General features: G+C 40.8%; 1 protein-coding gene across 1 annotated transcript; it reads left to right on the plus strand.

Annotated features, from left to right (window-relative positions):
* The first annotated feature begins 1,291 nt into the window (after positions 1-1,291).
* LOC108712584 (cryptochrome-1) lies at positions 1,292-27,834 on the plus strand. The gene is made up of 13 exons (XM_018254853.2): positions 1,292-2,095; positions 12,617-12,725; positions 12,860-13,002; positions 13,655-13,839; positions 15,666-15,754; positions 17,072-17,212; positions 18,545-18,856; positions 20,727-20,878; positions 22,001-22,203; positions 22,322-22,420; positions 25,174-25,236; positions 25,685-25,792; positions 27,460-27,834. The coding sequence occupies exons 1-12, from the start codon at positions 1,938-1,940 to the stop codon at positions 25,786-25,788; spliced, it is 1,758 nt and encodes a 585-aa protein (XP_018110342.1). The 5' UTR covers positions 1,292-1,937; the 3' UTR covers positions 25,789-25,792; positions 27,460-27,834.
* The last annotated feature ends 117 nt before the right edge of the window (positions 27,835-27,951 follow it).

Raw genomic sequence — 27,951 nt, forward strand, 5'->3', positions numbered from 1 at the left:
GACTGCAATGTCACTAGCCACTTTGCCCTTTAGTAAATCTGCCGCAAGAGCCAAGTTTGGTGTGCCAGTAAGAGGTCCTTGTCACTATGTCCTCTCAGAGGCACCTACAAAGGTCATGGCCTAATCCCTATCACTTTTGGCACCACCAAACAAAGCTCACTGCTTATAACCAGGTCTCAGGCCCGGACTGGCAATCTGTGGGCTCTGGCAAATGCTACATGGGCTGCTATAAGGTGCCATAGAAAGTCAGTTTGGGCCCGGACTGGCAATCTGTGGGCTCTGGCAAATGCTACATGGGCTGTTTGGGCCTCTGAGTGGGTTGATTGGACCTCTGTGTACCTGAAATGACAGGGCCTATTTTAATTCTCAATCCGGACCTGCCAGGTCTTTAATTCTTCCTACAACGCGTCCAATAAGCCAACCCAGCTCCCATTTGATCCCAAATTTTTTGCCTGGCGATAAGAGTACGAACAAATGCTAGCGGTGGTCCCGTTCGCTAGCAAATTGTCGCCTACACTTGTTAGTAAATTGGCAATGTCCCTGCGGACTGCAATGTCACTAGCCACTTTGCCCTTTAGTAAATCTGCCGCAAGAGCCAAGTTTGGTGTGCCAGTAAGAGGTCCTTGTCACTATGTCCTCTCAGAGGCACCTACAAAGGTCATGGCCTAATCCCTATCACTTTTGGCACCACCAAAGCTCACTGCTTATAACCAGGTCTGTAATTCTTCCTACAACGCTCCCGTTCGATCCCACATTTTTGTTTCCACCATACGGCCTCCCTTCAACCCATTCCTCTAGCCGTCTCCTCACACATTTACGCTTTTCTAGATTTCTCATTTCGCCCGTGGGCTCCTGAAGAGAATTAGTGGGCCCTGTTGTCATTGTTCCACACAGAAACACAACAGACGGCTAATTAAGGACTAATTCCTGTGTGACAGGTTTATTGCTCGGCAGCAGTTGCCATTTATAGATCACGTGTGACCTGAATGACCAGACTCGTTATATAACAGGCGCAGAGCTACTTATAAGAGCAGCCAGCAGGCGGCCGCGACCCCTCACAAACTCATTATCGAGAGAGTAGGACGAGAAGCGATTAGCCGGCTCAGCGACGGACACTAAACCGACCCCACGCACCCATAAATGGCGCCGAAATAATCCCACCCCAGTCAGGACTGATCCCACAATCCCCAGGCGCTTGTGCGCGCGCACATTCTCTCGTAACAACTCGTCACGCAACGTGACTATCCGGGTACTTCTAATGGGCGGCCACTCCTCAAACACAGCGCCTCCCCTTTAAGTGAAGGGGGCGGACAGCCGGTCAGCGGCAAGTCCTCACAAACAACTCGCGAAGTATAAGATAACGATAACTTGGTCTGTGTGTGAGTGACAGTACGGGAATGCGGTAATAATGGGGTAAACGAGACGACTATAGCGCCCACGACACTTTCAACCGAGCGAGCACGCTGCAAACACGTGAGCGCCGACAAGACACGTGACGTTGTGGAACCAATGAGCGCGCGGAGAGTGGGAGTGGGGCGCGGCCTGAGAGATGTGCCTTGTGGTGTGCTCTGAGGATCTGTGCGCAGTTGTCTGAGGGAGCCGGATACAGAGGCGGCTTTTTCCTGGAGGCTCTGCTGTGTCTTCTCTTATCAATTACCATGTTCCAAAGGCCCCTGCGCTCACCACATTCATTCTCACTGGCTCTGCTGTGTTTCCCTTCCCCACAGGGTCGCAGAGGCTGAAGCCAGAATTAGTAATTATCCCCCGGTTTCCCTCTCACCCAAATTCCTCTTAACATTATGACCCTGGTCTGGACTTGAAATATTCTCTTTTCATTTCTCTGGATTTTCCTCTTCCATTCGTTTTTTTTTACCTTCAGTGGAATTTTTTTAAATTTTAATTTTTTGTAAAAAAAATAATTCTTGGGGTCTGGAAAGATGGGGGTGAATGCTGTGCACTGGTTCCGGAAGGGCTTGAGGCTCCACGACAATCCAGCCCTGCGGGAATGTATCCAAGGGGCCGACACCGTCCGATGTGTCTATATCCTGGATCCCTGGTTTGCTGGATCTTCCAATGTGGGAATCAATAGGTGGAGGTAAGAGGGGCGGAAGCGGACGGTTCTCATATGTCGACATTGGGCCGAACATCTAGACTAAGCCAGTAGTAGGGCAAAATGTTTTTGTAAAAATTTGACCAAATCCTAATTCTTATGCCAAAGTGAATCTAAATCCTTAAAGGGGTTGTGCACCTTTAAATTAACTTTTAGTATGATGCAGAGAGGTAGCGATATGTAGGTCGGTTAAAACCGGAACCCATCCGTCCCTCAACCGAGCCTGACTTCTGGGTTCCTTTTATAGACCCGTCGATGACATCACAAAAGGGGCAGGGCATGTAGGCGTATGGCGATAAAAGCGGAAGCCGGTGGTGGGCGGGGAGTTTAGGAAGAAGCGCTACAACCAGACCCACCCACCACCTGCAAATGGGGTGCGAGGTCGGCCCGAAACCTGACCCTCCCGCAGTAGTGATGTGCGGGTTAGGCTTTACCCGAGCCTGACTTCCAGGTTCCTTTTATATACCAACCCTGCGATGACGTCACAAAAGTGATGAGAGGCGCGCATCTATAAAAGTTCAAGTCGGAAGCCGGCCAGTGGGGAGAGCAGTCAGAAGAGCTCAACCCATGACCCCCGAAAGGGGGGTGCAATATCGGCCCGATCCTGCCCGACCCACGGGTCCCGCAGGTATTGGGCCGGCCCGTACACCACTAACCCGCGGGTATCAGGTCGGCCTTTACATCACTAACCCGCTGGTATCTGGCCGGCCCACACATCATTAACCCTCGGGTATCGGGCCGGCCCACACATCACTACAGAGAGGGATATTCTGGGACAATTTGTAATTGGTCATCATTTATTATTATTTGCGGTTTTTGAGCGATTTAGCTTTTTATTCTGTAGCTCTCTAGTTTGCAGTTTCGGCCATCTGGTTGCTAGGGTCCAAATGACCCAAGCAACTATGCCTTGATTTTAATGATCAAACATGAATAGGAGAGGGCCTGAGTAGAAAGATGAGTAATAAAAAGTAGTAGGTTTACAGAGCATTTTGTCTTTTAGAAGACTGGAAAGAGTCAGAAGAAGACAAATAATTTTTAAAAATGGTAAAGAAAAATGAAGGCCGATTGAAAAAGTTTATTTTATTAGCCATTCTATAACATTAAAAGTTACCTTAAATGTGAACCACCCCTTTAAAGTAATGTGACTTCAGAGCTCCTGACAACAGAAAGGAACACATTTTTTAAGAACCAGATTTGGAAATGCAATTTAGTGGTTTAGTATTCTGCCCGGTATTTGGTGGAGAATTCGGTATTCATAAAACATGCATCCGGTATTTCCCTACTCTTTACTATGGCATTGGGAGCCCCAATTATTAAGGGACAAGGTAGTGTTTCTGGTCTCTGCACTTGTTCAGGGCTAACCAGGTTCGGTTTACATTTATTTCAGACAAAAGGGCAATGGCTTTTTAAGTGTGTTCCCTGTCTTTGAGAATGTAGGTTACAGTAAACCAGGTCCATGACACTCGTTCAGGGTTGACTCTTGTTTAGGTCAGCCATTGAAGTTACAGAAAGGTTAGTGGTGGCTTCTAAACAAAGGCAGTTTGAGGAACCACTGTCGGTTCTAATTCTCCTTTTTAAGGAATGAAAAATATTTGATGGCATGCAAAGAGTAGTGTGCTTGTTATTATTGCAGTGATTAAGGGCCAGCCTGGTGATGTAGACTTAAGAGGACCTCGGTAGTGAGACTTTGAAAGGGTTTTTCATGGTACCAATAGTCCGTGGCAAGATATGCAGCATGGGAACTCTTCACTACAGAAGTTCTGCAAGACTAGCACCTTCATAACTAACAGGATGTGCCGAAATAGCACATTTCCATAATAAGACCACTGCCATGTTAGGATCTGTCACCTTAACTTCTGTAGAGATATGTTAGCATCAAGTCTGCTGGAACTATTACCTAACAAAGTGTTTGGGAAGTCTGTATTTTTAGTTTTGTTTGTTGCCTTAAGAAGTCTTTGTACTTCCTTGTGTGATATAAGTTGGCATAATATTTCCGTTAATGGTAGTGTTGTTTGCTTAAAGGTTGGGCCAAAGGACCTAAGCAGAATATAGTTGTATAGTCTTTTTTCCCCAGAAAAATATATATAAAAAAAAAGAGAATATTAAAAGTATAAAGTCACTTATTATGACCAAAAATTGCCTAACGCGTGCCCCAACATGCCTGTTGGGGCACTTACTCAAGGACCTAAGGCTCAAATTATTATCGTTTCTAACAAGAGATTAGAAAACTTTTTGATTGGGCCTTTGAAGGAGACCCGTTATCGTAACGTTAATGCTGAATCATCAGACAGAGCTAAAAATTATTTTTGTATTTACCTGCATATCTGACGATTCGGCTCTTAACATTAGTAGAGTGGATAAAAGATCTTTTGTACGACCGTTCGTCGTGGGAAAGATGGTAATTGTTGCATATATGGCCACCTTAAAGGGGAAGGAAACCTAGTCGGCGCAAACCCCCCACACCCCCTCCCGTTTGTTGGCCACCCTCCCTCCTCCCCCCTGGCCTACCTGTCCCGCTGGGCAAATGCCCCTAACTTGTTACTTACCCTTTTGCGCAGGTCCAGTCCAGGGAGTTCACCAACGACATCTTCTTCCACGCGATCTTCTTCCTGCTTTGAACGGCGCATGCGCAGTAGGATCATTTCGCCGGTATGATCTACTGCGCATGCGCGTGACTTTTGGCGCATGCGCAGTAGATCCGTACCGGCGAAATGATCCTACTGCGCATGCGCCAACACGCCATTCACAGCTGGAAGATCATCGCGTGGAAGAAGATGTCGTCGGTGAACTCCCTGGACCTGCGCAGAAGGGTAAGTAACAAGTTAGGTGCATTTGCCCAGCGGGACGGGTAGGCCAGGGGGGGGAGGCAGGGTTTGCGCCGACTAGGTTTCCTTCCCCTTTAAGTTGGCAGCTTACTGATCTGTGCATGGGGTCCTCCTGATGACCTGCTTAGTTTGAAAATCCCTTTTAGCATATGTGTTGTTGATGCAGATCTCTCTTGGAAGGTCACCCTGGGTCCCCATTATGATCCATACATTGGCCTTGGGGCCAAGAGATCCTGTAATTGTGATCTGGCCCAGAATGTTGCCTAAATACAGTATAGGTATGAGACCTGTTATACAGAATGCTTGGGACCCGAGGTTTTCCCGATAACATATCTTTCCGTAATTTGGATCTTCATACCTTAAGTACACTAGAAAATCATATAAACATTGGATAAACCAAATAGACTGATTTTACTTCCAATAAGGATCAATTATATCTTAGTTGGGATCAAGTACAAGCTACTGTTTTATTATTACAGAGAAAAAAGATAATTCCTTTTAAAATTTGGATCATTAAGATAAAATGGAGTCTATGGGAGATGGCCTTTCCGTAATTTGGAGCTTTCTGGATAACTGGTTTCCGGATAACGGATCCCATACCTGTATAGACAACCTTGCCAAAAAAGTGGATCTTAAGCTGGCCATAGATGCAAAGATCCGATCGGATTTTCCCATCTCCACACACGGTCCGAAAATCGTACGAATCCATGATTCGTATGATCAGATCGTTGCGTCTATGGCTAGCTTTATAGTGAATGTCTAGTTTAACACTGCCCTAGGATAGGGGTGTCCATTTCATTGTGGTCTTAAACCCAAATTGCGGAAGCATGTTGTCGCTTTAACTGTCTAATGTTTTGTTTGTGTTCTATTGCTTGATTTGCCCGCCGTACGTAGACGTATTGGCAGGAGAATTATTATATGGAGCAGGACCCCCCCACACACACACACACCACCACTACTACGATGCGGAGTCTGATCAGATCACAACATCGCACGGCCTTTTAAACACACAAACTGTTCCCGTTTGAAATATCTGCATAACCCCCTGTCTTATTCATCAGAATTCTCAATTTCTAATAAATGTGCGCACGCTCTCTTCTCCGCATTCAGAAACAGGCAGCTTTTTACTATAATCAATGACGCAAAGCATGACGTGCCGTGCATTGTGGGAGGCTTTATGAAGAATCAGGCAGATGCCAAGGAGCCTTCGTCCATTGATCTATTTAATACATTCGTAGCATTGTTGCCTTTGCTTAGGTCTTATGTAAAGGTTTCACGTGTTACACTCTTGTCTTATATCTGTTATTAGATGTGTTTTATGGTGACACACATTCGGGACCAATATGGGACAGTGAAGTGCAATAAAACCTTGGTGCATATGAAAGTTCAGGATTCTGTCAGAAGCTTATGCATTTTATGAAAGAACAGAAAGTTCTAGAACGAATCACAGATCATTCTCGTCATGCCTGGAGAATTTGACGTGTCTGCAGTCAGTCAGGGTTACATAAAATGGTGTAACAAGTTTAACCTCTTCCCTGCTCCTCCGGAGCTCAGCCATGGGAAATAACTCTACTGGACAGTGTTACTAACTGAAACACAATGTATATTCAAGTGATTGTGGTGGTTTCAGATAGTTCACCAAAAATAAAGACTTTATCCAATTATTTTTATATCTTCTATTTGTGACCGTTTTTAATATTGAGTTTTAAAGTTTCATTATTTCAGCTCTGGGAGGGGGGGGTTGTCGACTTTTTAACTGTTTCAAATTGATACATTTATTTGTCCCTGCTGAGCAGAATCTGTTGGATAACTAGTTTATCAATTTAGAACTGCCCCCCCCCCCCCACAACTGCTTCAGAAACGCATAAGAAGGTGAAAAAAAAGATTAAACTTTACTCCATTTAGAGATAGCCTAATAACCTTTTCCAGCAACTATTTTTCTGAGATCCTCTAACACCTCCTTTGTTAGAGCCATTGTTACACAGCCACAAATGTGTCGTAAGTGTGATCAGGCTTTCTTGGATCCCCGTTCTTTAAAGGGGACCCGTCACCCAAAAAAATTATTAAAAATCTTATTTTATCACATTAGTCAAGCAAAATTAACTTAAATTACGCTGTATACATTATTTGAATCTTGTTTCCTTCAGTCTGGGAATTCAAAATGATAGCAAACAGGCAGCAGCCATTTTGTGCACACTGTGATTTAGGAAAGCCTTGGATCATCTCAGAATCTTGTTTGTGCACCAGAATGGGGGACCCGATGTCCATCCCCATGTCCTGGCTACACAATTAAATGGTTAAGAGAATGGGGGAATGTGGGGAGAGCAGTGACATCTAAGAAGTGCTGAATGGAAAGTGAAAGTAATTGTCTGCCCCGCCTCTATGCCCATGGCATAGAGGAGGGGCAGACAATATTTGATTGACAGCTGAGGTTTTTAAAAGAGTTTACAACAGCTATGAATGCTTTAATAAAAAATAGAAATTGGATTTCATGTTTAATTTGAAAAGGACTTTTATTATACAGATTTTTGTGTCTGGGTGACAGGTCCACTTTAAATAAAAAATAAAGGGGGGCTCTCACTGACACCTGATTGTCATGCCAATTACTGAAAACACCAGACTGATTTCACCCTCAAATTATATGATAATGCTAATTATTCACTTACGTTTGTCTCAATCAGGCCCGGACTGGCAATCTGTGGGTTCTGGCAAATGCCAGAGTGGCTGCTATAAGGTCCCATAGAAAGTCAGTATTTAGTGGGCTGTTTGGACCTCTGTGTGGGCTGATTGGGCCTCTGTGTAACTGAAATGCCAGGGCCTATTTTAATTCTCAGTCCGGACCTGGTCTCAATGCTAATATTAGTGATGCACCGAATCCAGGATTCGCTTTGGGATTCAGCCTTTTTCAGCAGGATTCGGATTGGCCGAATCCTTCTGCCCAGCCGAACTGTCCTAATTTGCATATACAAATTAGTGGCGGGGAGGGAAATCACATGACTCAAAACAAGGAAGTAAAAATGTTTTCCCCTTCCCACCCCTGATTTGCATATGCAAATTAGGATTCGGTTCGGTATTCAGACAAATCTTTCTCAAAGGATTCGGGGGTTCGGTCGAATCCAAAATAGTGGATTCGGTGCATCCGTAGCAGATGTTATTGGATCATCTTTTGTTCAATAAATACATGACTAAATATAATCATTACTGTTTCATTTGTTTAACTAGATTTTTTCGTGAACGTCAAGGACTTGTTTGTGTTTTGTCACTTTCATATAAAAATATAGAAAATGTTCTCAACCTTTTCAAGCACCACTGTATCATTATGAAAAGTTCTTAAAAAAGCTTGATAAAGAACCCGGAGGGGTCTGAAACGTTGCCCCTTTGTGATGTATATTTTGGGCTTCAAATAAATCACCGTTTGGACACAATTGCAACTAACAGGTGTGCATCCGAATTTCTTTTGTTATTTACTCACTGACCCTTATGCGAGGGAAGGGTCTTCTGGATAAGCACCCTACACTTACAACAAGTTTTTTCTTGGGATTGGGTTGAGCACTCCATGTTCGTGCATTATAAAAAGTTCTTAGTGATGTTTTCAGTTTGTAGTGTCACTGACCCCATCTAAAAGACAAATGTTCCATAAGGCTACAAATGTATTTTTATTAATATCACCTATTTACATCACCATTTTTATTGCTCATTTTTCCATTAAGGCCTTCTCCTTTTAATATCAATATTCAATTTCACAAATTAGAGGGATTAGCTAGACTGTTTTGGCCATATAATATATTATACAGCAGGGGGGTACATTTCTGTATATCCATGAAAGTCGATGCATTTTGCAACATTAATGACTGTTAAACATGTAGGAGGACGTGTGAATGACCTAGAAATGCAGGTTTATATGCCATGTTGTTAATTTCTAGGTTAACTCTGAGTAACACAGGATAAACAGGAAGCCTGTGGCAGGAATCCAATGGTCCTGTCCAATAAAATGTCATCTATCAGTCTGGGTCAGTTTCCCAGTAAGAAAAAAGCATATTCCTTCTGTAAGAAGATTATTTTAAAATTCATCTAAGGCAGACGGTAGAACACCACTCTCAAGCCACTGTACATTGAGCCCAAATTAGCCTGACTGTGTCCCAAATATAGTGCCCTTGCCCGGATAGCACAGGAATTTTATTAGCAGGACAGGGAGTTTGTATGTTGTATTACAAAGATTTTATTGTTCAGACATTCTACACTGATTCAAGTCGTTTTTGAATGATTAAAAATGTAGGAATATATACTTTTTACTTTAGGATTCAAAAGCCAGCGATAGTTCTCTTTAAAATGAAAGGTTTTTGTGATGTAAATAGGTGATTGCAGTTATCTCTATGGATAAATCATTAGCTGCAGTGTGTGTGTGTGATCCAACTGAAGCACCTCAACATTTGCCGTTCTATGCATTCAAGATATAGGCATGGGACCTGTTATCCAGAATGCTCTGGACCTGGTGTTTTCCAGGTCCAGAGCACCTGTGATTTGCATCTTCATACCATGTCTACTAGAAAATTTTCAACCAGATAATGGTCAAGCAGGTGAATAAAGCTGGCCGTAGACGTGCAGATTTTACCCTTGTATCGGACGTCGCAATATTCCGACTTGCCACTAATCATTCTGATTAAATAAAGTAGTAAAAGAACAAATCAGACCATGTCCTGACCATGACCACAATCGTAGGAAAGGTATAGCCTACAAATAGAAGTGACATTCACCCATTAATATCAATACATGCAGAGAAATTATCGTTAGCCGACAGAAATCTTCTAACCTCTCTGATCGACTAAATGACCAATCACCATGGCATGAAAATTTCAGGACGATCCACACACTGTCCGAAAATCAAAGGAAACTTTGATTCATATGACTATATCATTGCGTCTATGGCCAGTTTTAGCGGAAGAATGTATATTGGGCCTGTATATACCCTTGAATGTGTTTCAAGGGGAGCTGTTAATCAGCCGGGTTCTTTTACATTTTTTCAAAAGCCAAGACCACCAGGGCAGGACTAAAAAGGGACTGGATAAGGCTTTCAGCTTGCCATTACATTTATGAATAACTAAAGATTCGGAAGTCCATTTTATTCTATTAGGCAAAAGTTTTACATCCCCTTCAATAAAGTAATTTTTGTTAAGTTGCTCCAGGAAAAGATGCAAAGGGATAGCAAATGCTTCTGTGTCCTGCCTTGTGATAAGAACTCCTTTCCTTCTTGCTTTATTTGATGCGCTAAAAGCCCACTGTAAGGACAGTCTCCCCGTCACCCTCTCCACTCCGCACACACAAGCAAAGAAACAACGTAACCTACAAACTAGGTCATGGTGCTGGGAGTTGCCAGAGTGATGACCTACTTTCACGGATTGTTGTTACATGGTGAAATAGTTTTAAAAGGAAACCTACACAATGGCACAGACAGTCGTTTGTGGTTCTTCTAAATGTGATCATCGGCACTGGTTCCTTTTTGTTACTTTAAAATTGGCTATTATCGCCTTCCCCTAAATAGTCTGTTACTATTATTAGGGAACCCCATGCTGGATAAGCACTCACCTGCCTTGTCCATAATGTAACATAGCATAGTAAATTAGGTTGAAAAAAGACACACGTCCATCAAGTTCAACCTTTTAACTCTATTTTAACCTGCCTAACTGCTAGTTGATCCAGTGGAAGGCAAATAACCCAATTTGCAGCTTCTCCAATTTGCCTCAGAGGGGGAAAAATTCCTTCCTGACTCCAAGATACAATGGGACCAGTCCCGGGATCAACTTGTACTATGAGCTATCTCCCATATCCCTGTATTCCCTCACTTGCTAAACACCATCCAACCCCTTCTTATACCTATCTAATGTATCAGCCTGTACCACTGATTCAGGGAGACAATTCCACATCTTCACAGCTCTCACTGTAACAAACCCCTTCCCAATATTTAGGCGGAACCTCTTTTCTTCTAATTGGAATGGGTGACCTTGTGTCAGCTGGAAAGACCTACTGGTAAATAAAGCATTAGAGAGATTATTATATGATCTCCTTATATATTTATACATAGTTATCATATCACCCCTTAAGCACCTCTTCTCCAACGTGAACAACCTCAACTTGGCCAGTCTTTCCTCATAGCTAAGATTTTCCCTTTACCAGCTTAGTTGCCCTTCTCTGTACCCTCTCTAATACAATAATGTCCTGTTTGAGTGATGGAGACCAAAACTGTACGGCATATTATATATGGGGCCTTACCAGTGCTCTATACAGTGGAAGAATGACCCCCTCTTCCTGTAAATCATTGCCCCTTTTAATACAGCTCAAGACCTTATTTGCCCTTGATGCTGCTGACTGGCATTGCTTGCTAAAACAAGTTTATCAAGGACTCCAATGTTGTTCAAGGAGTTTTTCTTTCCTTATCTGGGGCAGTTTCTTCACATCCACTTGGAATAAACAGTATTTGAAAGAATTATTTTAGGGCAAAATATAGATGATGAGCGGGCAAGGATTATAATTGGGTATAGGAGGCCTGGAGGGAAAAATAAAAGGTGTCCTTTCATAAAATTCTGTAAAGTTCAAAAGAAGGGAATGTGTAAAGTTTCAGTGCTGCACAGTCATGTAATAGCTACGCTGAGCCGCAGCAGAAAAGATAATGACACAGTTCATGTATGAAATAGGTTTGTAGGTCAAGCTCTTATTATTTGTAGGCTGGGCAGTTAATTTCCGATCTGCTCTGCTATTTCATTTCGAATTAGTTGTTGGCAAAAGCGCAGTTAACTTTTAAACTAATCCTGTGGTTAAACTCATAATAATAACTGTGTCATCAATAGTCTGCTAATTATATACTTCTAAACAGGTAGTGATGTCACCACTTATAATCGGTGCTTAATGATATCATTTCTGTCACGTGACTCACTTAAACTTGTGTATTATAAAGAAAAAAATTAAAAATGTTTCTAATATAGTTAGTTAGCCAAAAATGTAATCTATAAAGGCTGGAGTGAACAGATGTGTAACATAATAGACAGAACACTACTTCCTGCTTTTCACCTCTCTAACTCTGAGCTAGTCAGCGACTTGAAGGGAGGCCACAAGGGACAGAAACGTTCAGTGAGTTTGCAACTGATCCTCAGCATTCAGCTCAGATTCAAAAGCAGCAGTTATGACCCATTGTGGCCCCCCTCAAGTCACTGATTGGTTACTGCCTGGTAGCCAATCCGTGGAAACCAAGAGAGCTGAAAAGCAGGAAGTAGTGTTCTGGCTATTATGTTAGGGGGGTTCTCCACGGGAAGCCGATTTGTTGTGATTATGCTCATACAAACAGAAAGTAAAAGGTGATGGTTTAATTGCCTTGTAATGGTATTGCCGCAGGCTTTCAAATTTGTGAACAGTAGCCATATCTTCTGATCTTGTAATGCCGTCTTTTGAGTGCCAGCGGCACTGCACATGCTCAGTGTGCTCTGGGCTGCTGGGAAGCTAAACTTAAAGGAGAAGGAAAGGCTTGGTGCACTTGGGGGGGTGCCAAATGTTAGGCAGCCCAAGTGATTGTATTGACTTACCTTAAACCTCAGGTAGGTGCTCCTATCAGCAGAAAACTGCACCGGCCCAGGGTTATATCAGTGAGCACTACGCATTGATCTTCTACATATCTTTTTCCTTTGGTATTTAGATTTCTGCTGCAGTGTCTGGAAGACCTTGATGCCAATCTGCGGAAGTTGAACTCACGATTGTTTGTGATCCGCGGACAGCCTGCTGATGTATTTCCTCGGCTTTTCAAGGTATGGGGGTGTTTTTCTTTTTCTGTTTTCCATGTTCTTCACTTGATACTTATTATCCAAAAACTTTTGTTTTCTACTGTTAGTTTCAACATAAAGGGTAAGGCTATTGTTTTTCTTTCTGGTTTTTCGCACAGGAATGGAAAATTTCGAAGTTGTCTATTGAGTATGACTCTGAGCCTTTTGGGAAAGAACGAGATGCAGCCATCAAGAAGCTTGCGAGTGAGGCTGGTGTGGAGGTCATTGTACGCATTTCACATACCTTGTATGACTTGGACAAGTGAGTAACTCGGAAAAGGAACATTATCATTGTTTATATGCACAGACACTTCCTTATTCACTCTCATAATATCATAACCACTGTTTTATATAAGGACAGACGGTAGTTTGGCCTGAGGCCATTAAGGTTGCGGCCAGTCAAAGAGATACTTGAATGGAATTTTACATATGAGGAAACACTTGTTTTTATTCTTACATGTTTTACAGAGATATACAATACAACACATAACCAATGTAGAATACCCTCTGTGCTTCAGATTTCAGTTGGGGACCAGTTATGCTATTAGTGACATCCTTTCCTAAGTAGAAGAACATCAGAGCAGCCTCTTTCTTTCTCCTGACCACTTCCTTGACTACTTGGTGGTCTGACTGGTCTGAAACTGACCAGCATGAACAAAATTCATTCATATTAACAGCACATGTATCCCTTAATATCTTGGAATAAAAAGAGAATAAATATTGAATGTAAATGACAAATAAGCTTAGAATGGCACTTAAATAATCATCACTCATTCACTTATTTTAAAGGTTTACTTATCCTTTAAAATCATGAAAATAATAGGCACATCCACAAAAACTTGTATGCTTCTTAAAATCCATATGTTGTGCATTTCTGTTTGACATGCCTTATTTCATTAAATTTTTACTTTTAGGATTATAGAGTTAAATGGTGGCCAGCCTCCCCTGACCTATAAAAGATTTCAGACTTTGATCAGCAAAATGGAGCCACTGGAGATCCCGGTAGAAACCATCACAGCAGAAGTCATGGAAAAATGCAGCACTCCTGTGTCCGACGATCACGATGACAAATACGGGGTTCCTTCCTTGGAAGAACTAGGTATATTATTGTATATTTATTGGTAAATTCATTGAAACAGGTGCTGCTCTGTCTCATTGTTTTGATTTGATTCAAGAAGTTGGTTGCATGGCAAGAATAATGACTTCAGGCAGAATTGTCATTTTGGCCTCCTTTGAAAAATGATCTGTTATGTTTAATTGTCTATAAATGTCATGCAGTTTGAACTTTGTACCATGGGGCAACTTCTGGTTATACTGCAAAAATAAGTGGTATCTGTTTTTTTCTTGGGAGTGCGATATATATATATATATATATTTCTTTAATGAAAAACAAACATATCTCCAATATACTTTAATTAAAAAATACGTACCGTTTTTATAAGAAACCTGACTGTATGCAGCGAAATTCTCCCTTCATTTACTGCTGTGGATAGGAATTGTCAGACGGTTCCTAATTGCTCTGTAGGGAAACAATCATACTTATGAACAGCAGGGGGAGCTCCCGCCTTACTTCCCAGCCATGCAGAACTCAAGCAGCTTTATTTGTTTCCCTGTAGAGCAGTCGGCGACTGTGTAGAGATTTGTACTGGATTTTATTTTTGCCTTTACATCCCCTTTACTCCAGCTGCAGGGACAAAGATCATGGAGCCAGATTTAAAGAGATAAACTGGGATTCTATTTGGAGGATTATTTTGCTGCAGCCACTGGTTCTGCAGAGTTGGAGAAAGTTTATATTAAACTATATAAAAACTATAAAATCCACATTAGATTACATGACAACACAGGAGCCAGTGCAGTCTGTATATTCTGATTATTAATCAGTCGTGTTGTATCGGCTTCTGGCAGATATTATTTGACTTGTGCTGTTTTGATCATTTATGACGATCCCTAAGTAGCCCTGACCACACTGAGCATGTGCACAGTCTTGGTCCTTCAAAGATGTTTAACAAAGTTACAAGATGGTGACCCCCTGTGGCCAACTTTGAAAGCATAAATCATTTGTTTTATTAGGCTTGTGGTGCAGTAAGTCAATGTTTATGTTTAGTATACAAAATACAGCATTTCTAGCCTTATTCAGTTTGACATTTTTAGCACTTGTGCACCATTACACATATTTAAACAAAATGTATTCATATTAACAGTACATGTATCCCTTAATATCTTGGAATAAAAAGAAAATAAATAATGAATGTAAATGACAAACATGCTTAGAATTGTACTCTCTTCAATTTTACATTCACTTATTTTAAAGGTTTACTTATCCTTTAACCCTATTCAGGACTGGTTCTTTATCACTATGGGTTTGGGATTGTCCCGATGCGGGGCTTGGATTATACAGAAGGTTTGGCCCATGTCGATTGATAGAAACACAAACCTTATAGAATAGATACATTGAGCACTGTACAGCTTTATGTCTGGGATTGTATATAATGTTCTTGCGTTTAATTCAAATTAACATTTTGCATATTTTATTGGGAGTGGGTGGGGTGATAGAACTCTGTATCCTGAATAGAGTTAAAAACCCTTTTTTAGACTGTGTTTTGTCTCCTAGTTTGGGATAGAGGTTTGTAAATCTCTATGTTAGAAATCAATCTCTACTAGTGGTAAGTTGTACTAAAATTAGCCCAAATATTGCTCTAAATTCTAATCTTTTCATAGCAGGAGTCAGATTTTGTCCATTTCCCTTTGCTGGAAATGGAACTTAGCTCGCCTGCTAGCCCCAAGGAGTTAACGAAATGTGTTGACTTTTACTAAGATCAGTTGAAGAACCTGATTTGTTTTGTTGCAATGACTTTTGTACTTATACGATTGTTTGTGCTGGGTAGAAAGATGGAATAATAAGAATTCTGTGTAATCATGCTTTAGGCTTTGATACAGAAGGACTGCCATCTGCTGTGTGGCCTGGAGGAGAAACAGAAGCTCTCACTCGCTTAGAAAGACACCTGGAGAGGAAGGTGAGCAAAAATATAACAATGACAAGAACTATCTAATATGAACTGATTTCACTACTATAGACTATTATAATCTTCCTGTCAAATGTCATTTAAACATGTCGTTCGTGATTTGGGAGTTTATTTCCAAATGTATTTTTAAAAGTTCTATAACCTTTTTCCTAGTTCATAGGCTAATTTTATACTGTTAAAAGGAACATCACCACCACCACCACCACCACATATACTCACAGACCTTAAAGGAACAGTTACACCAATAAATTAAAGTGTTTTAGAGTAATAAAAATGTAATGTAGTGTTGCCCTGCACTGGTACAACTGGTGTGTTTGCTTCAGAAAAACTACTATAGTTTATATAAACAAGCTGCTGTGTAGCCATGGGGGCAGCCATTCAAGCACAGAATACACAGTAGATAACAGATAAGTACTACTATAGTTTATATAACATAGCTGCTGTGTAGCCATGGGGGCTGCCATTCAAGCACAGGATACACAGTAGATAACGGATAAGTACTACTATAGTTTATATAAACAAGCTGCTGTGTAGCCATGGGGGTAGCCATTCAAGCACAGCATACACAGTAGATAACATATAAGCACTACTATAGTGTATATAAACAAGCTGCTGTGTAGCCATGGGGGCAGCCATTTAAGTACAGGATACACAGTAGATAACAGATAAGTACTACTATAGTTTATATAAACAAGCTGCTGTGTAGCCGTGGGGGCAGCCATTCAAGCACAGGATACACAGTAGATAACAGATAAGTACTACTATAGTTTATATAAACAAGCTGCTGTGTAGCCATGGGGGCAGCCATTCAAGCACAGGATACACAGTAGATAACAGATAAGTACTACTATAGTTTATATAAACAAGCTGCTGTGTAGCCATGGGGGCAGCCATTGAAGCACAGGATACACAGTAGATAACAGATAAGTACTACTATAGCTTATATAAACAAGCTGCTGTGTAGCCATGGGGGCAGCCATTCAAGCACAGGATACACAGTAGATAACGGATAAGTACTACTATAGTTTATATAACATAGCTGCTGTGTAGCCATGGGGGCAGCCAATCAAGCAAATTACGAAAAGATTCGTTATCTGGAAAGCCCCAGGTCCCGAAGAATTTTGGATAATAGATTCCATGCCTGTATATTAAAGTATGCTGGGATTGTTGATTTTTCATCTGTGTTATGTAGCCATAAGCCAGACTGGACTATCACCTGGCCATGTGTATTTCCCTGAAAGAAATCTGCTAAAACATGGAGATTTATACTGTTCTGCCTGTATGAACAATCATCTGTTCTGTTTCTAGGCATGGGTTGCAAACTTTGAAAGACCCCGGATGAACGCAAACTCCCTTCTTGCAAGTACTACAGGTCTTAGCCCCTACCTGCGGTTTGGATGTCTGTCTTGTCGTCTGTTCTACTTCAAACTTACCGATTTGTATAAAAAGGTAAAGTTTCATATTTTAGACAATACAGGACTAGGACAGCAGGCTGTGTAGTAGGAAGGAATTGCAGCATTTTTATGTTTCAGGTAGTCTGTATCTAAGCCCAAATGCAATGCAGTTATAGATATTAAAACAAAAAAAACGAATGACAGGGATATATCTACAATCACTCAAATACCAATAAAGGTAACAGATACCCCTTTGATCTTATTGAATGTGATTATAGATAAAAACTCTGCATTATCAGATTTACTTAAGGTGGCCATACATGGAGAGATCCACTCGTTTGACGATGTCGCCAAACGAGCGTATCTCCCTCCGATATGCCCACCTTGAGTTGGGCAATATCGGGCTGATCCGATCGTGGGCCCTAGGGCCCAACGATCGGATCCTAACGATGCCTAAGGAGCGGTCGGATCGCGGGACCGCATCAACGAACAGATGCGGCCGCGATCCGACGGGATTTTTAGTCCCGATCGAGATAGGGAAGCCCGTCGGGGGGCCCCCATACACGGACCAATAAACTGCCGACTAAGTTTGTCGGCAGCTTTTATCGGCCCGTGTATGGCCACCTTTTCTCTTCGTCTTTTACATGCAGCTAAAACGTTCATTCCTATGCGGTGGAAATCTCCACAACCTCCATCACATGCTGAGTGGATGGCCCTAGTAATAATAACTTATAGGATATATAATATATATAAGTAAAGAATATTGGAACCTTGTCTTAAATACTTAAAAGACAAAGGAACAGTTAAACAATAAAGCTGTTCTCTACTAGTACAAACACCTAGACTTTAACTTTGTATTATAGGCTTAAACCCACACAATTTTATAACTAAATAACAATTAGTATGTTATAGAACAGCCAATTCTAATCAACTTTTCAATTGATATTCATTATTTAGTTTTTACAGACTCTTTCCAGCCTTCAAATGGGGGTCACTGACCCCATCTAAAAACAAATGCTCTGTAAGGCTACACTTTATTGTTATTACTCATTTTTATTACTCATCTTTCTATTCAGGCCTCTCCTATTCATATTCCCGTCTCTCCTTCACATCAATGCATGGTTGCTAGGGGAATTTTGACCAGATTGCTGAAATTGCAAAGTGGAGAGCTGCCGAATAAAAAGCTAAATAACTCAAAAACCACAAATAATAAAAAATTAAAATCAATTGCAAATTGTCTCAGTATATCCCTCTCTACATCATACTAACAGTTAACTCGTAGGTGAACAACCCCTCTAAAACTGAAAATAAAGAATATACAAATGACCCCCCAAATTAGTGAGCCTCTGTGCTAACCTTTTCTTTGTCCCTGAATATTTTAATCTAGGTAAAGAAAAACAGTTCACCCCCACTGTCTCTTTATGGGCAGCTTCTGTGGCGTGAATTTTTTTACACCGCAGCCACAAACAACCCTCGCTTTGATAAGATGGAAGGCAATCCCATATGTGTGCAGATCCCTTGGGATAGAAACTCAGAGGCACTTGCTAAATGGGCCGAGGGACGGACTGGATTTCCGTGGATTGATGCGATCATGACCCAGCTGCGCCAGGAAGGCTGGATTCACCATCTGGCACGACACGCTGTAGCATGTTTCCTCACTAGGGGAGACCTCTGGATTAGCTGGGAAGAAGGAATGAAGGTATAGTTATTCTTTTGTTAAACTTTTTCTGTTGTGTTTTCTTCGTATTTCATATTTTCTATATTTTCAAAAATTCATCGTAGATCGTCCATATAGCTTCCTTGGCCAGTTGCGTGCCGTAATTACAGGATAAGTAAACCTTCAAAATAAGTGAATGAAAAATTGATGAGTGTGCTATTCTAAGCCCTTTTGTCATTTATATTCATTAATAATTTATATTATATTCATTTATAATGTATTATTTATTTGAGTAAGGTTTCTAATTGTTTTCCTAAGCAGAAGAACATCAGAGCAGCCTCTTTCTTTCTCCTTGACTACTTGGTGGTCAGACTGGTCAGAAACTGACCAGCAGGTGGTGCTGTTAGAATAATTTATTTATATTAACAGCACATGTATCCCTTAATATCTTGGAATTAAAAGAAAATAAATAATGAATGTAAAAGACAAAAGAGCTTAGAATAGCATCAGTAGCCAATCACAGCCCTTATTTGGCATCCATAGGGACTTTTTCATGCTTGGGTTGCTCCCCAACTCTTTTTACATTTCAGTGTGGCTCACTGGTAAAAATAAGTTGGGAACCCTTGCTTTAAAGGATTAGTAAACATTTAAAATAAGTGAATATAAAATTGATGAGAGTGCTATTCTAAGCACTTTTGTCATTTACATTCATTATTTATTTTGTTTTTATTCCAAGATATTAAGGGATAAATGTGCTGTTAATATGAATGAATTTTGTTCCAACAGCGCCACCTGCTGGTCAGTTTCTGACCAGTCTGACCACCAAGTAGTCAAGGAAGTTGTCAGGAGAAAGAAAGAGGCTGCTCTGATGTTCTTCTGCTTAGGAAAACAATTAGAAACCTTTCTCAAATCTTTCCTAAGCAGAAGAACATCAGAACAGCCTCTTTCTTTCTCCTGACAACTTCCTTGACTACTTGGTGGTCAGACTGGTCAGAAACTGACCAGCAGGTGGCGCTGTAGGAACAAAATTCATTCCTGTGAACAGCACATGTATCCCTTAATACAGGGATCCCCAACCTTTTGAACCTGTGAGCAACATTCAGAAGTAAAAGGAGTTGGGGAGCAACACTAGCATGAAAAATGTTGTTGGGGTGCCAAATAAGTGCTATGATTGGCCATTTTTAGCCTCTATGTGATTTGTCAACCTACATTGAGGCTCTGTGTGGCAGTGCACCTGGTTTTTATACAACCAAAGCTTGCCCCCAAGCCTGGAATTCAAAAATAAGCTCCTGCTTTGAGGCCACTGGGAGCAACATCCAAGGGGTTGGAGAGCAACATGTGGCTCACGAGCTACTGGTTGGGGATCACTGCCTTAATATCTTGCGATAAAAAGAAAAATAATGCCTGTAAATGACAAAAGTGCTTAGACTATCACTCTCATCAATTTTATTTTCACTTATTTTAAAGGTTTACTTATCCTTTAAGGGGTTAAGTAAACATTTAATGCAACATTGGAGTTACCACTGAGACTGCACAGAATGGGCCTGGTATATAGAACACCTACATCATGACCTACTTTCTATATCTGACCTGCAGGAAAAATGCAGGATCGATCACATAGAATTTAGCCCACGTGCATCCAGATTTAGCCACAGCGGAGGAATAAATGGGTTACTTGAAATCTGATCTTGTTGTGTCGTTATCTGATAGAACAACCAGATGTAGTTCCGTCTGCTACGCCTGTAACTGAATTAATCTTTATCTGACAAAGTAATGACATCACAAGCCGCAGTACTTGAACTTTAGATTGTCCGATATTTCTTTAGCTATTCAGAATTTTTTTTAGGTAATTATCCTGTTTTGTTTCCAGCCATTTACACTGATCTGTTGGTGTGTGTGTGTTGCTTTACAGGTATTTGAGGAGCTGCTTCTTGATGCTGATTGGAGCATGAATGCTGGAAGTTGGATGTGGCTCTCCTGCAGTTCGTTTTTCCAGCAGTTTTTTCACTGTTATTGCCCCGTTGGGTTTGGAAGAAGGACTGACCCCAATGGAGATTACATCAGGTACAACAATATTGAATTGGGGGTGTGCTTTTTACTAGACACATTGGTTATTCCTCAGAGAAGTAACAGAGACTTTTAAAGGAGAAGGAAAGCTACTGAAAGAGTTTATTGCCAATAGATTAGCACAATTAGGGATGCACTGAATTCGGTTCGGATTTGGCCAGGATTCTGCCTTTTTCAGCACGATTCGCATGTATTTATATAGACCTTTCTGATAAAGCTTAAGTGGACCTGTCACCCAGGCATAAAAAGCTGTATAATTAAAGTCCTTGTCAAATTACACATGAAATCCAAATTCTTTTTTTTTTTTTTTTTATTATTAAAGCTTTCATAGCTGTTGTAAATTCATTTAAAAATCTCAGCTGTCAATCAAATATTCTCTTGCCCCTCCTCTATGCCTTAGGCATAGAGACGGCAGGCAGTTACTTTCCATTCAGCACTTACTAGATGTCGCTCCCCTCCCCACATTCCTCCCCCCCTCTTTTTACCATTTAATTGTTTAACCAGGGAATGGACATCAGGTCCCCCATTCTAGTGCACAAACAAAATTTTGAGATGATGTAAGGCTTGCCTTAATATCGGGGTCCACAAAATGGCTCCTGTCTGCTTGCTAAAATGATAAATTCCCAGACTAAAGGAAACCTAAAAAAATAAAATGTATTTAGTGTAATTGAAGTTTATGTTGCTTGACTAATGTGATAAAAAGGGTTTGCGATATTTTTTGGGTGACAGGTCCCCTTTCATTTTAACCTTTCCTTCTCCTTTAAAATCCACCAATGAAAGCTGTGCCTTGCAGTGATTTCCTGAGCTGCCATCTTGAATGCTGTCACTTCCCCCAGTGACACCGAGATCAGTGCAGGGGAATTTTCGGGTGTGATTTTATACATATTAACGAATGGAAAATGCTTTTCAGCTACTTGATGCGCGTATAGGCCCATGGGCAGTCAAATACCGTGAAATGTTGGTTAGTCTGTGGCCACATTTTACTCTAGTAAACCTATATAGCATTGTAGATTTCATACACTGACCCGTGCAATTTCTCACTTGCTTTTCAGTTCTCTTGATGCTGCTGTTTCATGTGTTAAGACTTATTTTAAACATATTTTACTTCTTTTTGCACAGGCGTTATCTGCCTATTCTGAAGGGCTTTCCCCCAAAGTATATTTATGACCCATGGAATGCTCCTGAGACGGTCCAGAAAGTAGCAAAGTGCATCATTGGAGTGAATTACCCCAAACCGATGGTGAACCATGCTGAAGCAAGCCGCCTGAACATTGAGAGGATGAAACAAATATACCAGCAGCTGTCTCGATACAGAGGATTGGGTGAGCATGATGGCCACATTTATTCTGCCATTTACTGAACAACATACATTTATCAAGAGATTCTCATGGCAGTTACTTGTAATGACAGCGATGTTGCATCCAACTGCTTCTTTGACAGGTCTTCTCGCATCAGTGCCTTCGAATCCAAATGGAAATGGTGGGTTGATGAGTTATTCTCCAGGAGAGGGAATGCCTGGTAGCAGCAACAACAATGGAGGTAAGATACTAAATTCTCTGGCATAGTCCTCTCTTGTTTTGTTTCTGCGGCAGAGCAGCTAATGTAAACACAATGATTGCTTAAAGGGATACTGTCGTGGAAAAACATGTTTATTTCAAAATGCATCAGTTAATAGTGCTGCTCCACCAGACTTCTGCACTGAAAACTGATTTTCAAAAGAGCAAATTGATTTTTTAATATTTAATTTTGAAATCTGACATGGGGCTAGACATATTGTCAGTTTCCTAGGTTCCCCCAGTCATGGGACTTGTGCTCTGATAAACTTCAGTCACTCTTTACTGATGTATTGCAAGTTGGAGTGATATCACCCCCAGCAGCCTAACAACAGAACAATGGGAAGGTAACCAGATAGCAGCTCCCTAACACAAGATAACAGCTGACTGGTAGATCTAAGAACAGCACTCAATAGTAAAAATCCAGGTCCTGCTGCGACACGTTCAGTTACATTGAGTAGGACAAACAACAGCCTGCCAGAAAGCAGTTCCATCCTAAAGTGCTGGCTCTTTCTGAAATCAAATGACCTGAGATGCACCTACACACCAATATTACAGAAAAATATATACTTGCTGGTTCAGGAATTAAATTTATATTTGTGAGGACTTACTCTGGTGGGCTAGGGGGCCGGTGGGGACGCCCGCCACGCTGCAAATGCCGGTTCCTCAGGGGGCGCGCATCTCCTCTTTTTATAGGCGTATGACGTCAGTGCGCAATGGCGCGAAGTTCAAATACTATTTAAAGGGACTCGGCGTTTGATTCTTTGCCCGTTATAGGTTCATTTCTGTGAGTTCCTGGTGCTATTTCGGTACAATTCGGATTCCTGTTTTGACCCCTGCCTGCCTGACTACTGTAACTTCTGTGATCCTGACCCCTGCCTGTTATCCGAATATTCTGAACTCTGTTATCTGACCCGTGCCTGTCTGACCATTCTGATTGATCCTCTGGTTTTGACCCTTGCCTGCCTGACTTCGTTTGAATTCTGCCCACACTGACCCAGCCTGTTTGACTACACTCATGTTTGTTCCTTAAAGGGATACTGTCATGGGAATTTTTTTTTTCACCAAAACGCATCAGTTAATAGTGCTGCTCCAGCAGAATTCTGCACTGAAATACATTTCTCAAAAGAGCAAACAGATTTTTTTTATATTCAATTTTGAAGTCTGACATGGGGCTAGACATATTGTCAATTTCCCAGCTGCCCCAAGTCATGTGACTTGTGCTCTGGTAAACTTCAATCACTCTTTACTGCTGTACTGCAAGTTGGAGTGATATCACCCCCTCCCTCCCCCCCCCAGCAGCCAAACAAAAGAACAATGGGAAGGTAACCAGATAACAGCTCCCTAACACAAGATAACAGCTGCCTGGTAGATCTAAGAACAACACTCAATAGTAAAAACCCATGTCCCACTGAGACACATTCAGTTACATTGAGAAGAAAAACAGCAGCCTGCCAGAAAGCATTTCTCTCCTAAAGTGCAGGCACAAGTCACATGACCAGGGGCAGCTGGGAAATTGACAAAATGTCTAGCCCCATGTCAGATTTCAAAATTGAATATAAAAAAATTTGTTTGCTCTTTTGAGAAATGGATTTCAGTGCAAAATTCTGCTGGAGTAGCACTATTAACTGATGCGTTTTGAAAAAAACATGTTTTCCGATGACAGGATCCCTTTAAACTGTGATCTTCTGCCCAAAAGACTTTGTTTTACGTTCATGCCCCTCTGCTTGTCCAGAACCCTCGCTTGGCTCTGCTCTTATTACGACTTGGTGGCATCTGATTAGCCGAGGGCTCCTCCCGAGGTGAAAGGTGGCTGTTAAACGGGAGGACAGGGAGCCTAGCATTGGTTCTGGATTCTGGATGCTGATCATGACAATATTGTAGAGTGAATTATTTGCAGTGTAAACAGTGTAATTTAGAAATAAAAACTGCACCATAAAAATCATGACAGAATCCCTTTAAAGGATAAGTAAACCTTATAAACTAATAAGTGTGTAAAATTGATGACAGTGTTATTCTAAGCACTTTGTCATTTATTTTGTTTTTTTTATTTTTTTTATTCCAAGATATTAAGGGATACATGTGCTGTTAATATGAATGAATTTTGTTCCAACAGCGCCACCTGCTGGTCAGTTTCTGATCAGTCTGACCACCAAGTAGTCAAGGAAGTTGTCAGGAGAAAGAAAGAGGCTGATGTTCTTCTGCTTAGGAAAACCATTAGAAACCTTTCTCAAATCTTTCCTAAGCAGAAGAACATCAGAGCAGCCTCTTTCTTTCTCCTTACAACTTCCTTGACTACTTGGTGGTCAGACTGGTCAGAAACTGACCAGCAGGTGGCGCTGTTGGACCAAAATTCATTCATATTAACAGCACATGTATCCCTTAATATCTTGGAATAAAAAGAAAATAATGAATGTAAATGAGAAAAGAGCTTAGAATAGCACTCTCATCAATTTTACAGTCACTTATTTTAAAGGTTTACTTATCCTTTAAAAGCATAGAGCTGGTTTCTCACTCTAGTACAAGAGCCCTTGGGCTGCAGAGGAGGAAGAAGATTACAATGTGTTGCTCCTGTAGTAGTACCCCAGGCCGGTGCAGTTTTCAGTGATTAGGCCGGGGGTCTCGGGTGAGGGATTAAAATAAAGTAAGGAATTGTAACCACCACCATTATGTCTCCTTCTTTAAATCCAGCATTTTCTCTGCGTGTTCTAATTGAGCAGATTTAATTTTTTTTTCTAGGCTACTGGCAAGGGAGCAGCATTCTGCATCACAGCGACAAGCAGCAGTCTTACTTAATGCAAGGTAATTACCACTTCTTATTAACTCCCCACGGGCCATGGGAGAATCATGAGCTATTACTGTACTGTGAGATTGCCACCATTTATTTTAATCACTGGAATTAAACCATTCACAGCCCAGCACTCAACATATTTCTCTAATAGGAAATGTGTATTTATGTGAAACTTACAATACGTCTAGCCAATGTCAGATTTCAAAATTGAATATAAAAAAAATCTGACTGCTCTTTTGAGAATTGGATTTCAGTGCCTAAGGCTGACACTCTAAACACAGGCCCATGGGTGCTTGTATGGCAGAAACAGCCCTACACTGTAACTAAATGACCATAGCAGAGCTACACAGTCCTGCCCATCTGCAGTTTTATTGCATAGGTTTTTTGTGTTTTTTTTAAAAAAAAACACTATAATCCAAGGTAGTTGTTAATAACAAATGTCTAATGCTTGTTTTACAGCCAGGAACCCGCTCCATTCTGCGGTATCCTCGGGCAAGCGACCGAATCCAGAAGAAGAGACTCAGAGTGTTGGACCGAAAGTCCAGCGGCAAAGCAGCCATTAAAATGGTAATGATTTTATCTGTTAATATAATTTATTAAACAAGTTAAAGGAACAGTAACACTAAATATATATAGTGAATAAAGTACCCCCAGTTGCAAAATATGAGGATATTAGAAGTTACCTCGGAGTTCCATGACCATATAAAAACACGAGGCCGAAGGCCGAGTGTTTTTATACAGGTCATGGAACTCCGAGGTAACTTCTAATATCCTCATATTTTGCAACTGGGGGTACTTTATTTATTATAATACACAAGTTTCAGTGAGTCATGTGACAGAAATGACATCAGAACTCACCGTTTATAAGGATATAATTTACAAGATATTTATGGCTTTTGTGTATTATATAGTGAATAAAGTACCCCCTCTTGTAAAATATAAGGATATTATTAGTTACCGAGGAGTTTCATGACCATATAAAAACACGAGGCCGAAGGCCGAGTGTTTTTATACAGGTCATGGAACTCCGAGGTAACTTCTAATATCCTCATATTTTACAACTGGGGGTACTTTATTTATTATAATACACAAATTTTAGTGAGTCATGTGACAGAAATTACATCACTACTCACCGTTTATAACTGATGACATCACTACTCACCGTTTATAAGGATATAATTTACAAGATATTCATGGCTTTTGTGTATTATATATATATAAACAAACAAACGAAGGATCAGCACTCTGTAGTTTGTAAAGTTGTGCTTTTATTGATAAAGCATCTCTCTCTCTATCTATCTCTCTTTCTCTCTCTCTCTTTTTTTTGTTCCAACAGCGCCACCTGCTGGTCAGTTTCTGATCAGTCTGACCACCAAGTAGTCAAGGAAGTTGTCAGGAGAAAGAAAGAGGCTGCTCTGATGTTCTTCTGCTTAGGAAAACAATTAGAAACCTTTCTCAAATCTTTCCTAAGCAGAAGAACATCAGAGCAGCCTCTTTCTTTTTCCTGACAACTTCCTTGACTACTTGGTGGTCAGACTGGTCAGAAACTGACCAGCAGGTGGCGCTGTTGGAACAAAATTCATTCATATTAACAGCACATGTATCCCTTAATATCTTGGAATAAAAAGAAAATAAATAATGAATATAAATGACAAAAGGGCTTAGAATAGCACTCTCATCAATTCTACATTCACCTATTCTAAATAGGGATGCACCGAATCCAATATTTGGGATTCGGCCGAATCGTTGGTGAAATTTTTGGCCGGATCCTAATTTGCATATGCAAATTAGGGGCAGGAAATGAAAAAGTGGGAAAAAATTCTTCTTTTGTGACAAGTCACGTGAGCTCCCTACCCGCCCCTAATTTACATATGCAAATTCGGATTTGGTTCGGCCAGGCACAAAGAATCCTGCTGAAAAAGGCCGAATCTTGTACTTAATCCTGGATTTGTTGCATCTCTAATTTTAAAAGTTTACTTATCCTTTAAAGTATGAAAATCCAAATTACGAAAAGATCCGTTACCCGGAAAACCCCAGGTCCAGAGCATTCTGGATAACAGGTCCCATTCCTGTATTGGCGAGAGTGATGATAAAAGATGGTTTCCTGCATGAATCTCTGTTTTTCTGAAATATATTTGCTTCCAACTATCATTTAATGATGCCTTATGAAATGGAATTCATGGCTATTTCTTTGATGCTATTATGATGGAGTTTTTCTTTTTAATTTCCCACAGATTTCTGGAATTACCCCGTAAGCAGAATAGAGAATATTTCATCGCCGTCCTGGTTCCAGCTGCAAATTGTAATTGTACAATTAAGGAAACGCACTTTTTTGCCCTGTCGTTATCTCATCTGCCTATGAGAGCGTCATTTATCTCTGCGTTTCTATGGTTTCTATCAGTAAGCAGTTTTGTACATACGACTAATTATTTTGTGATGCTTGCTTACAGACAGTGTAAATATGAATATCCATGAACTACTTATAGGCTCCACGATATATTTTTATAACAAATTATTTATGGAGCCCGAATATGATATGCCTGTAAATATACCTTTTTTTTTCATCTAAATACTAATGAGACCTGTTCATTAAAGCTCCATAAGTGTCATTGTCTGATGGGGGCGGAGGCTTTATTTTTGTGCAGATTTTTCCCCGACTCCCCAACAGGAGTGCTGATGGTGAGAAAGGAGGCAAATATTCTATTTGGTATGGATTTAAAGTATAA

The sequence above is a fragment of the Xenopus laevis genome, chromosome 3S, assembly GCF_017654675.1.
Source record: "Xenopus laevis strain J_2021 chromosome 3S, Xenopus_laevis_v10.1, whole genome shotgun sequence".
NCBI classification, from domain to species: Eukaryota; Metazoa; Chordata; class Amphibia; order Anura; family Pipidae; genus Xenopus; species Xenopus laevis.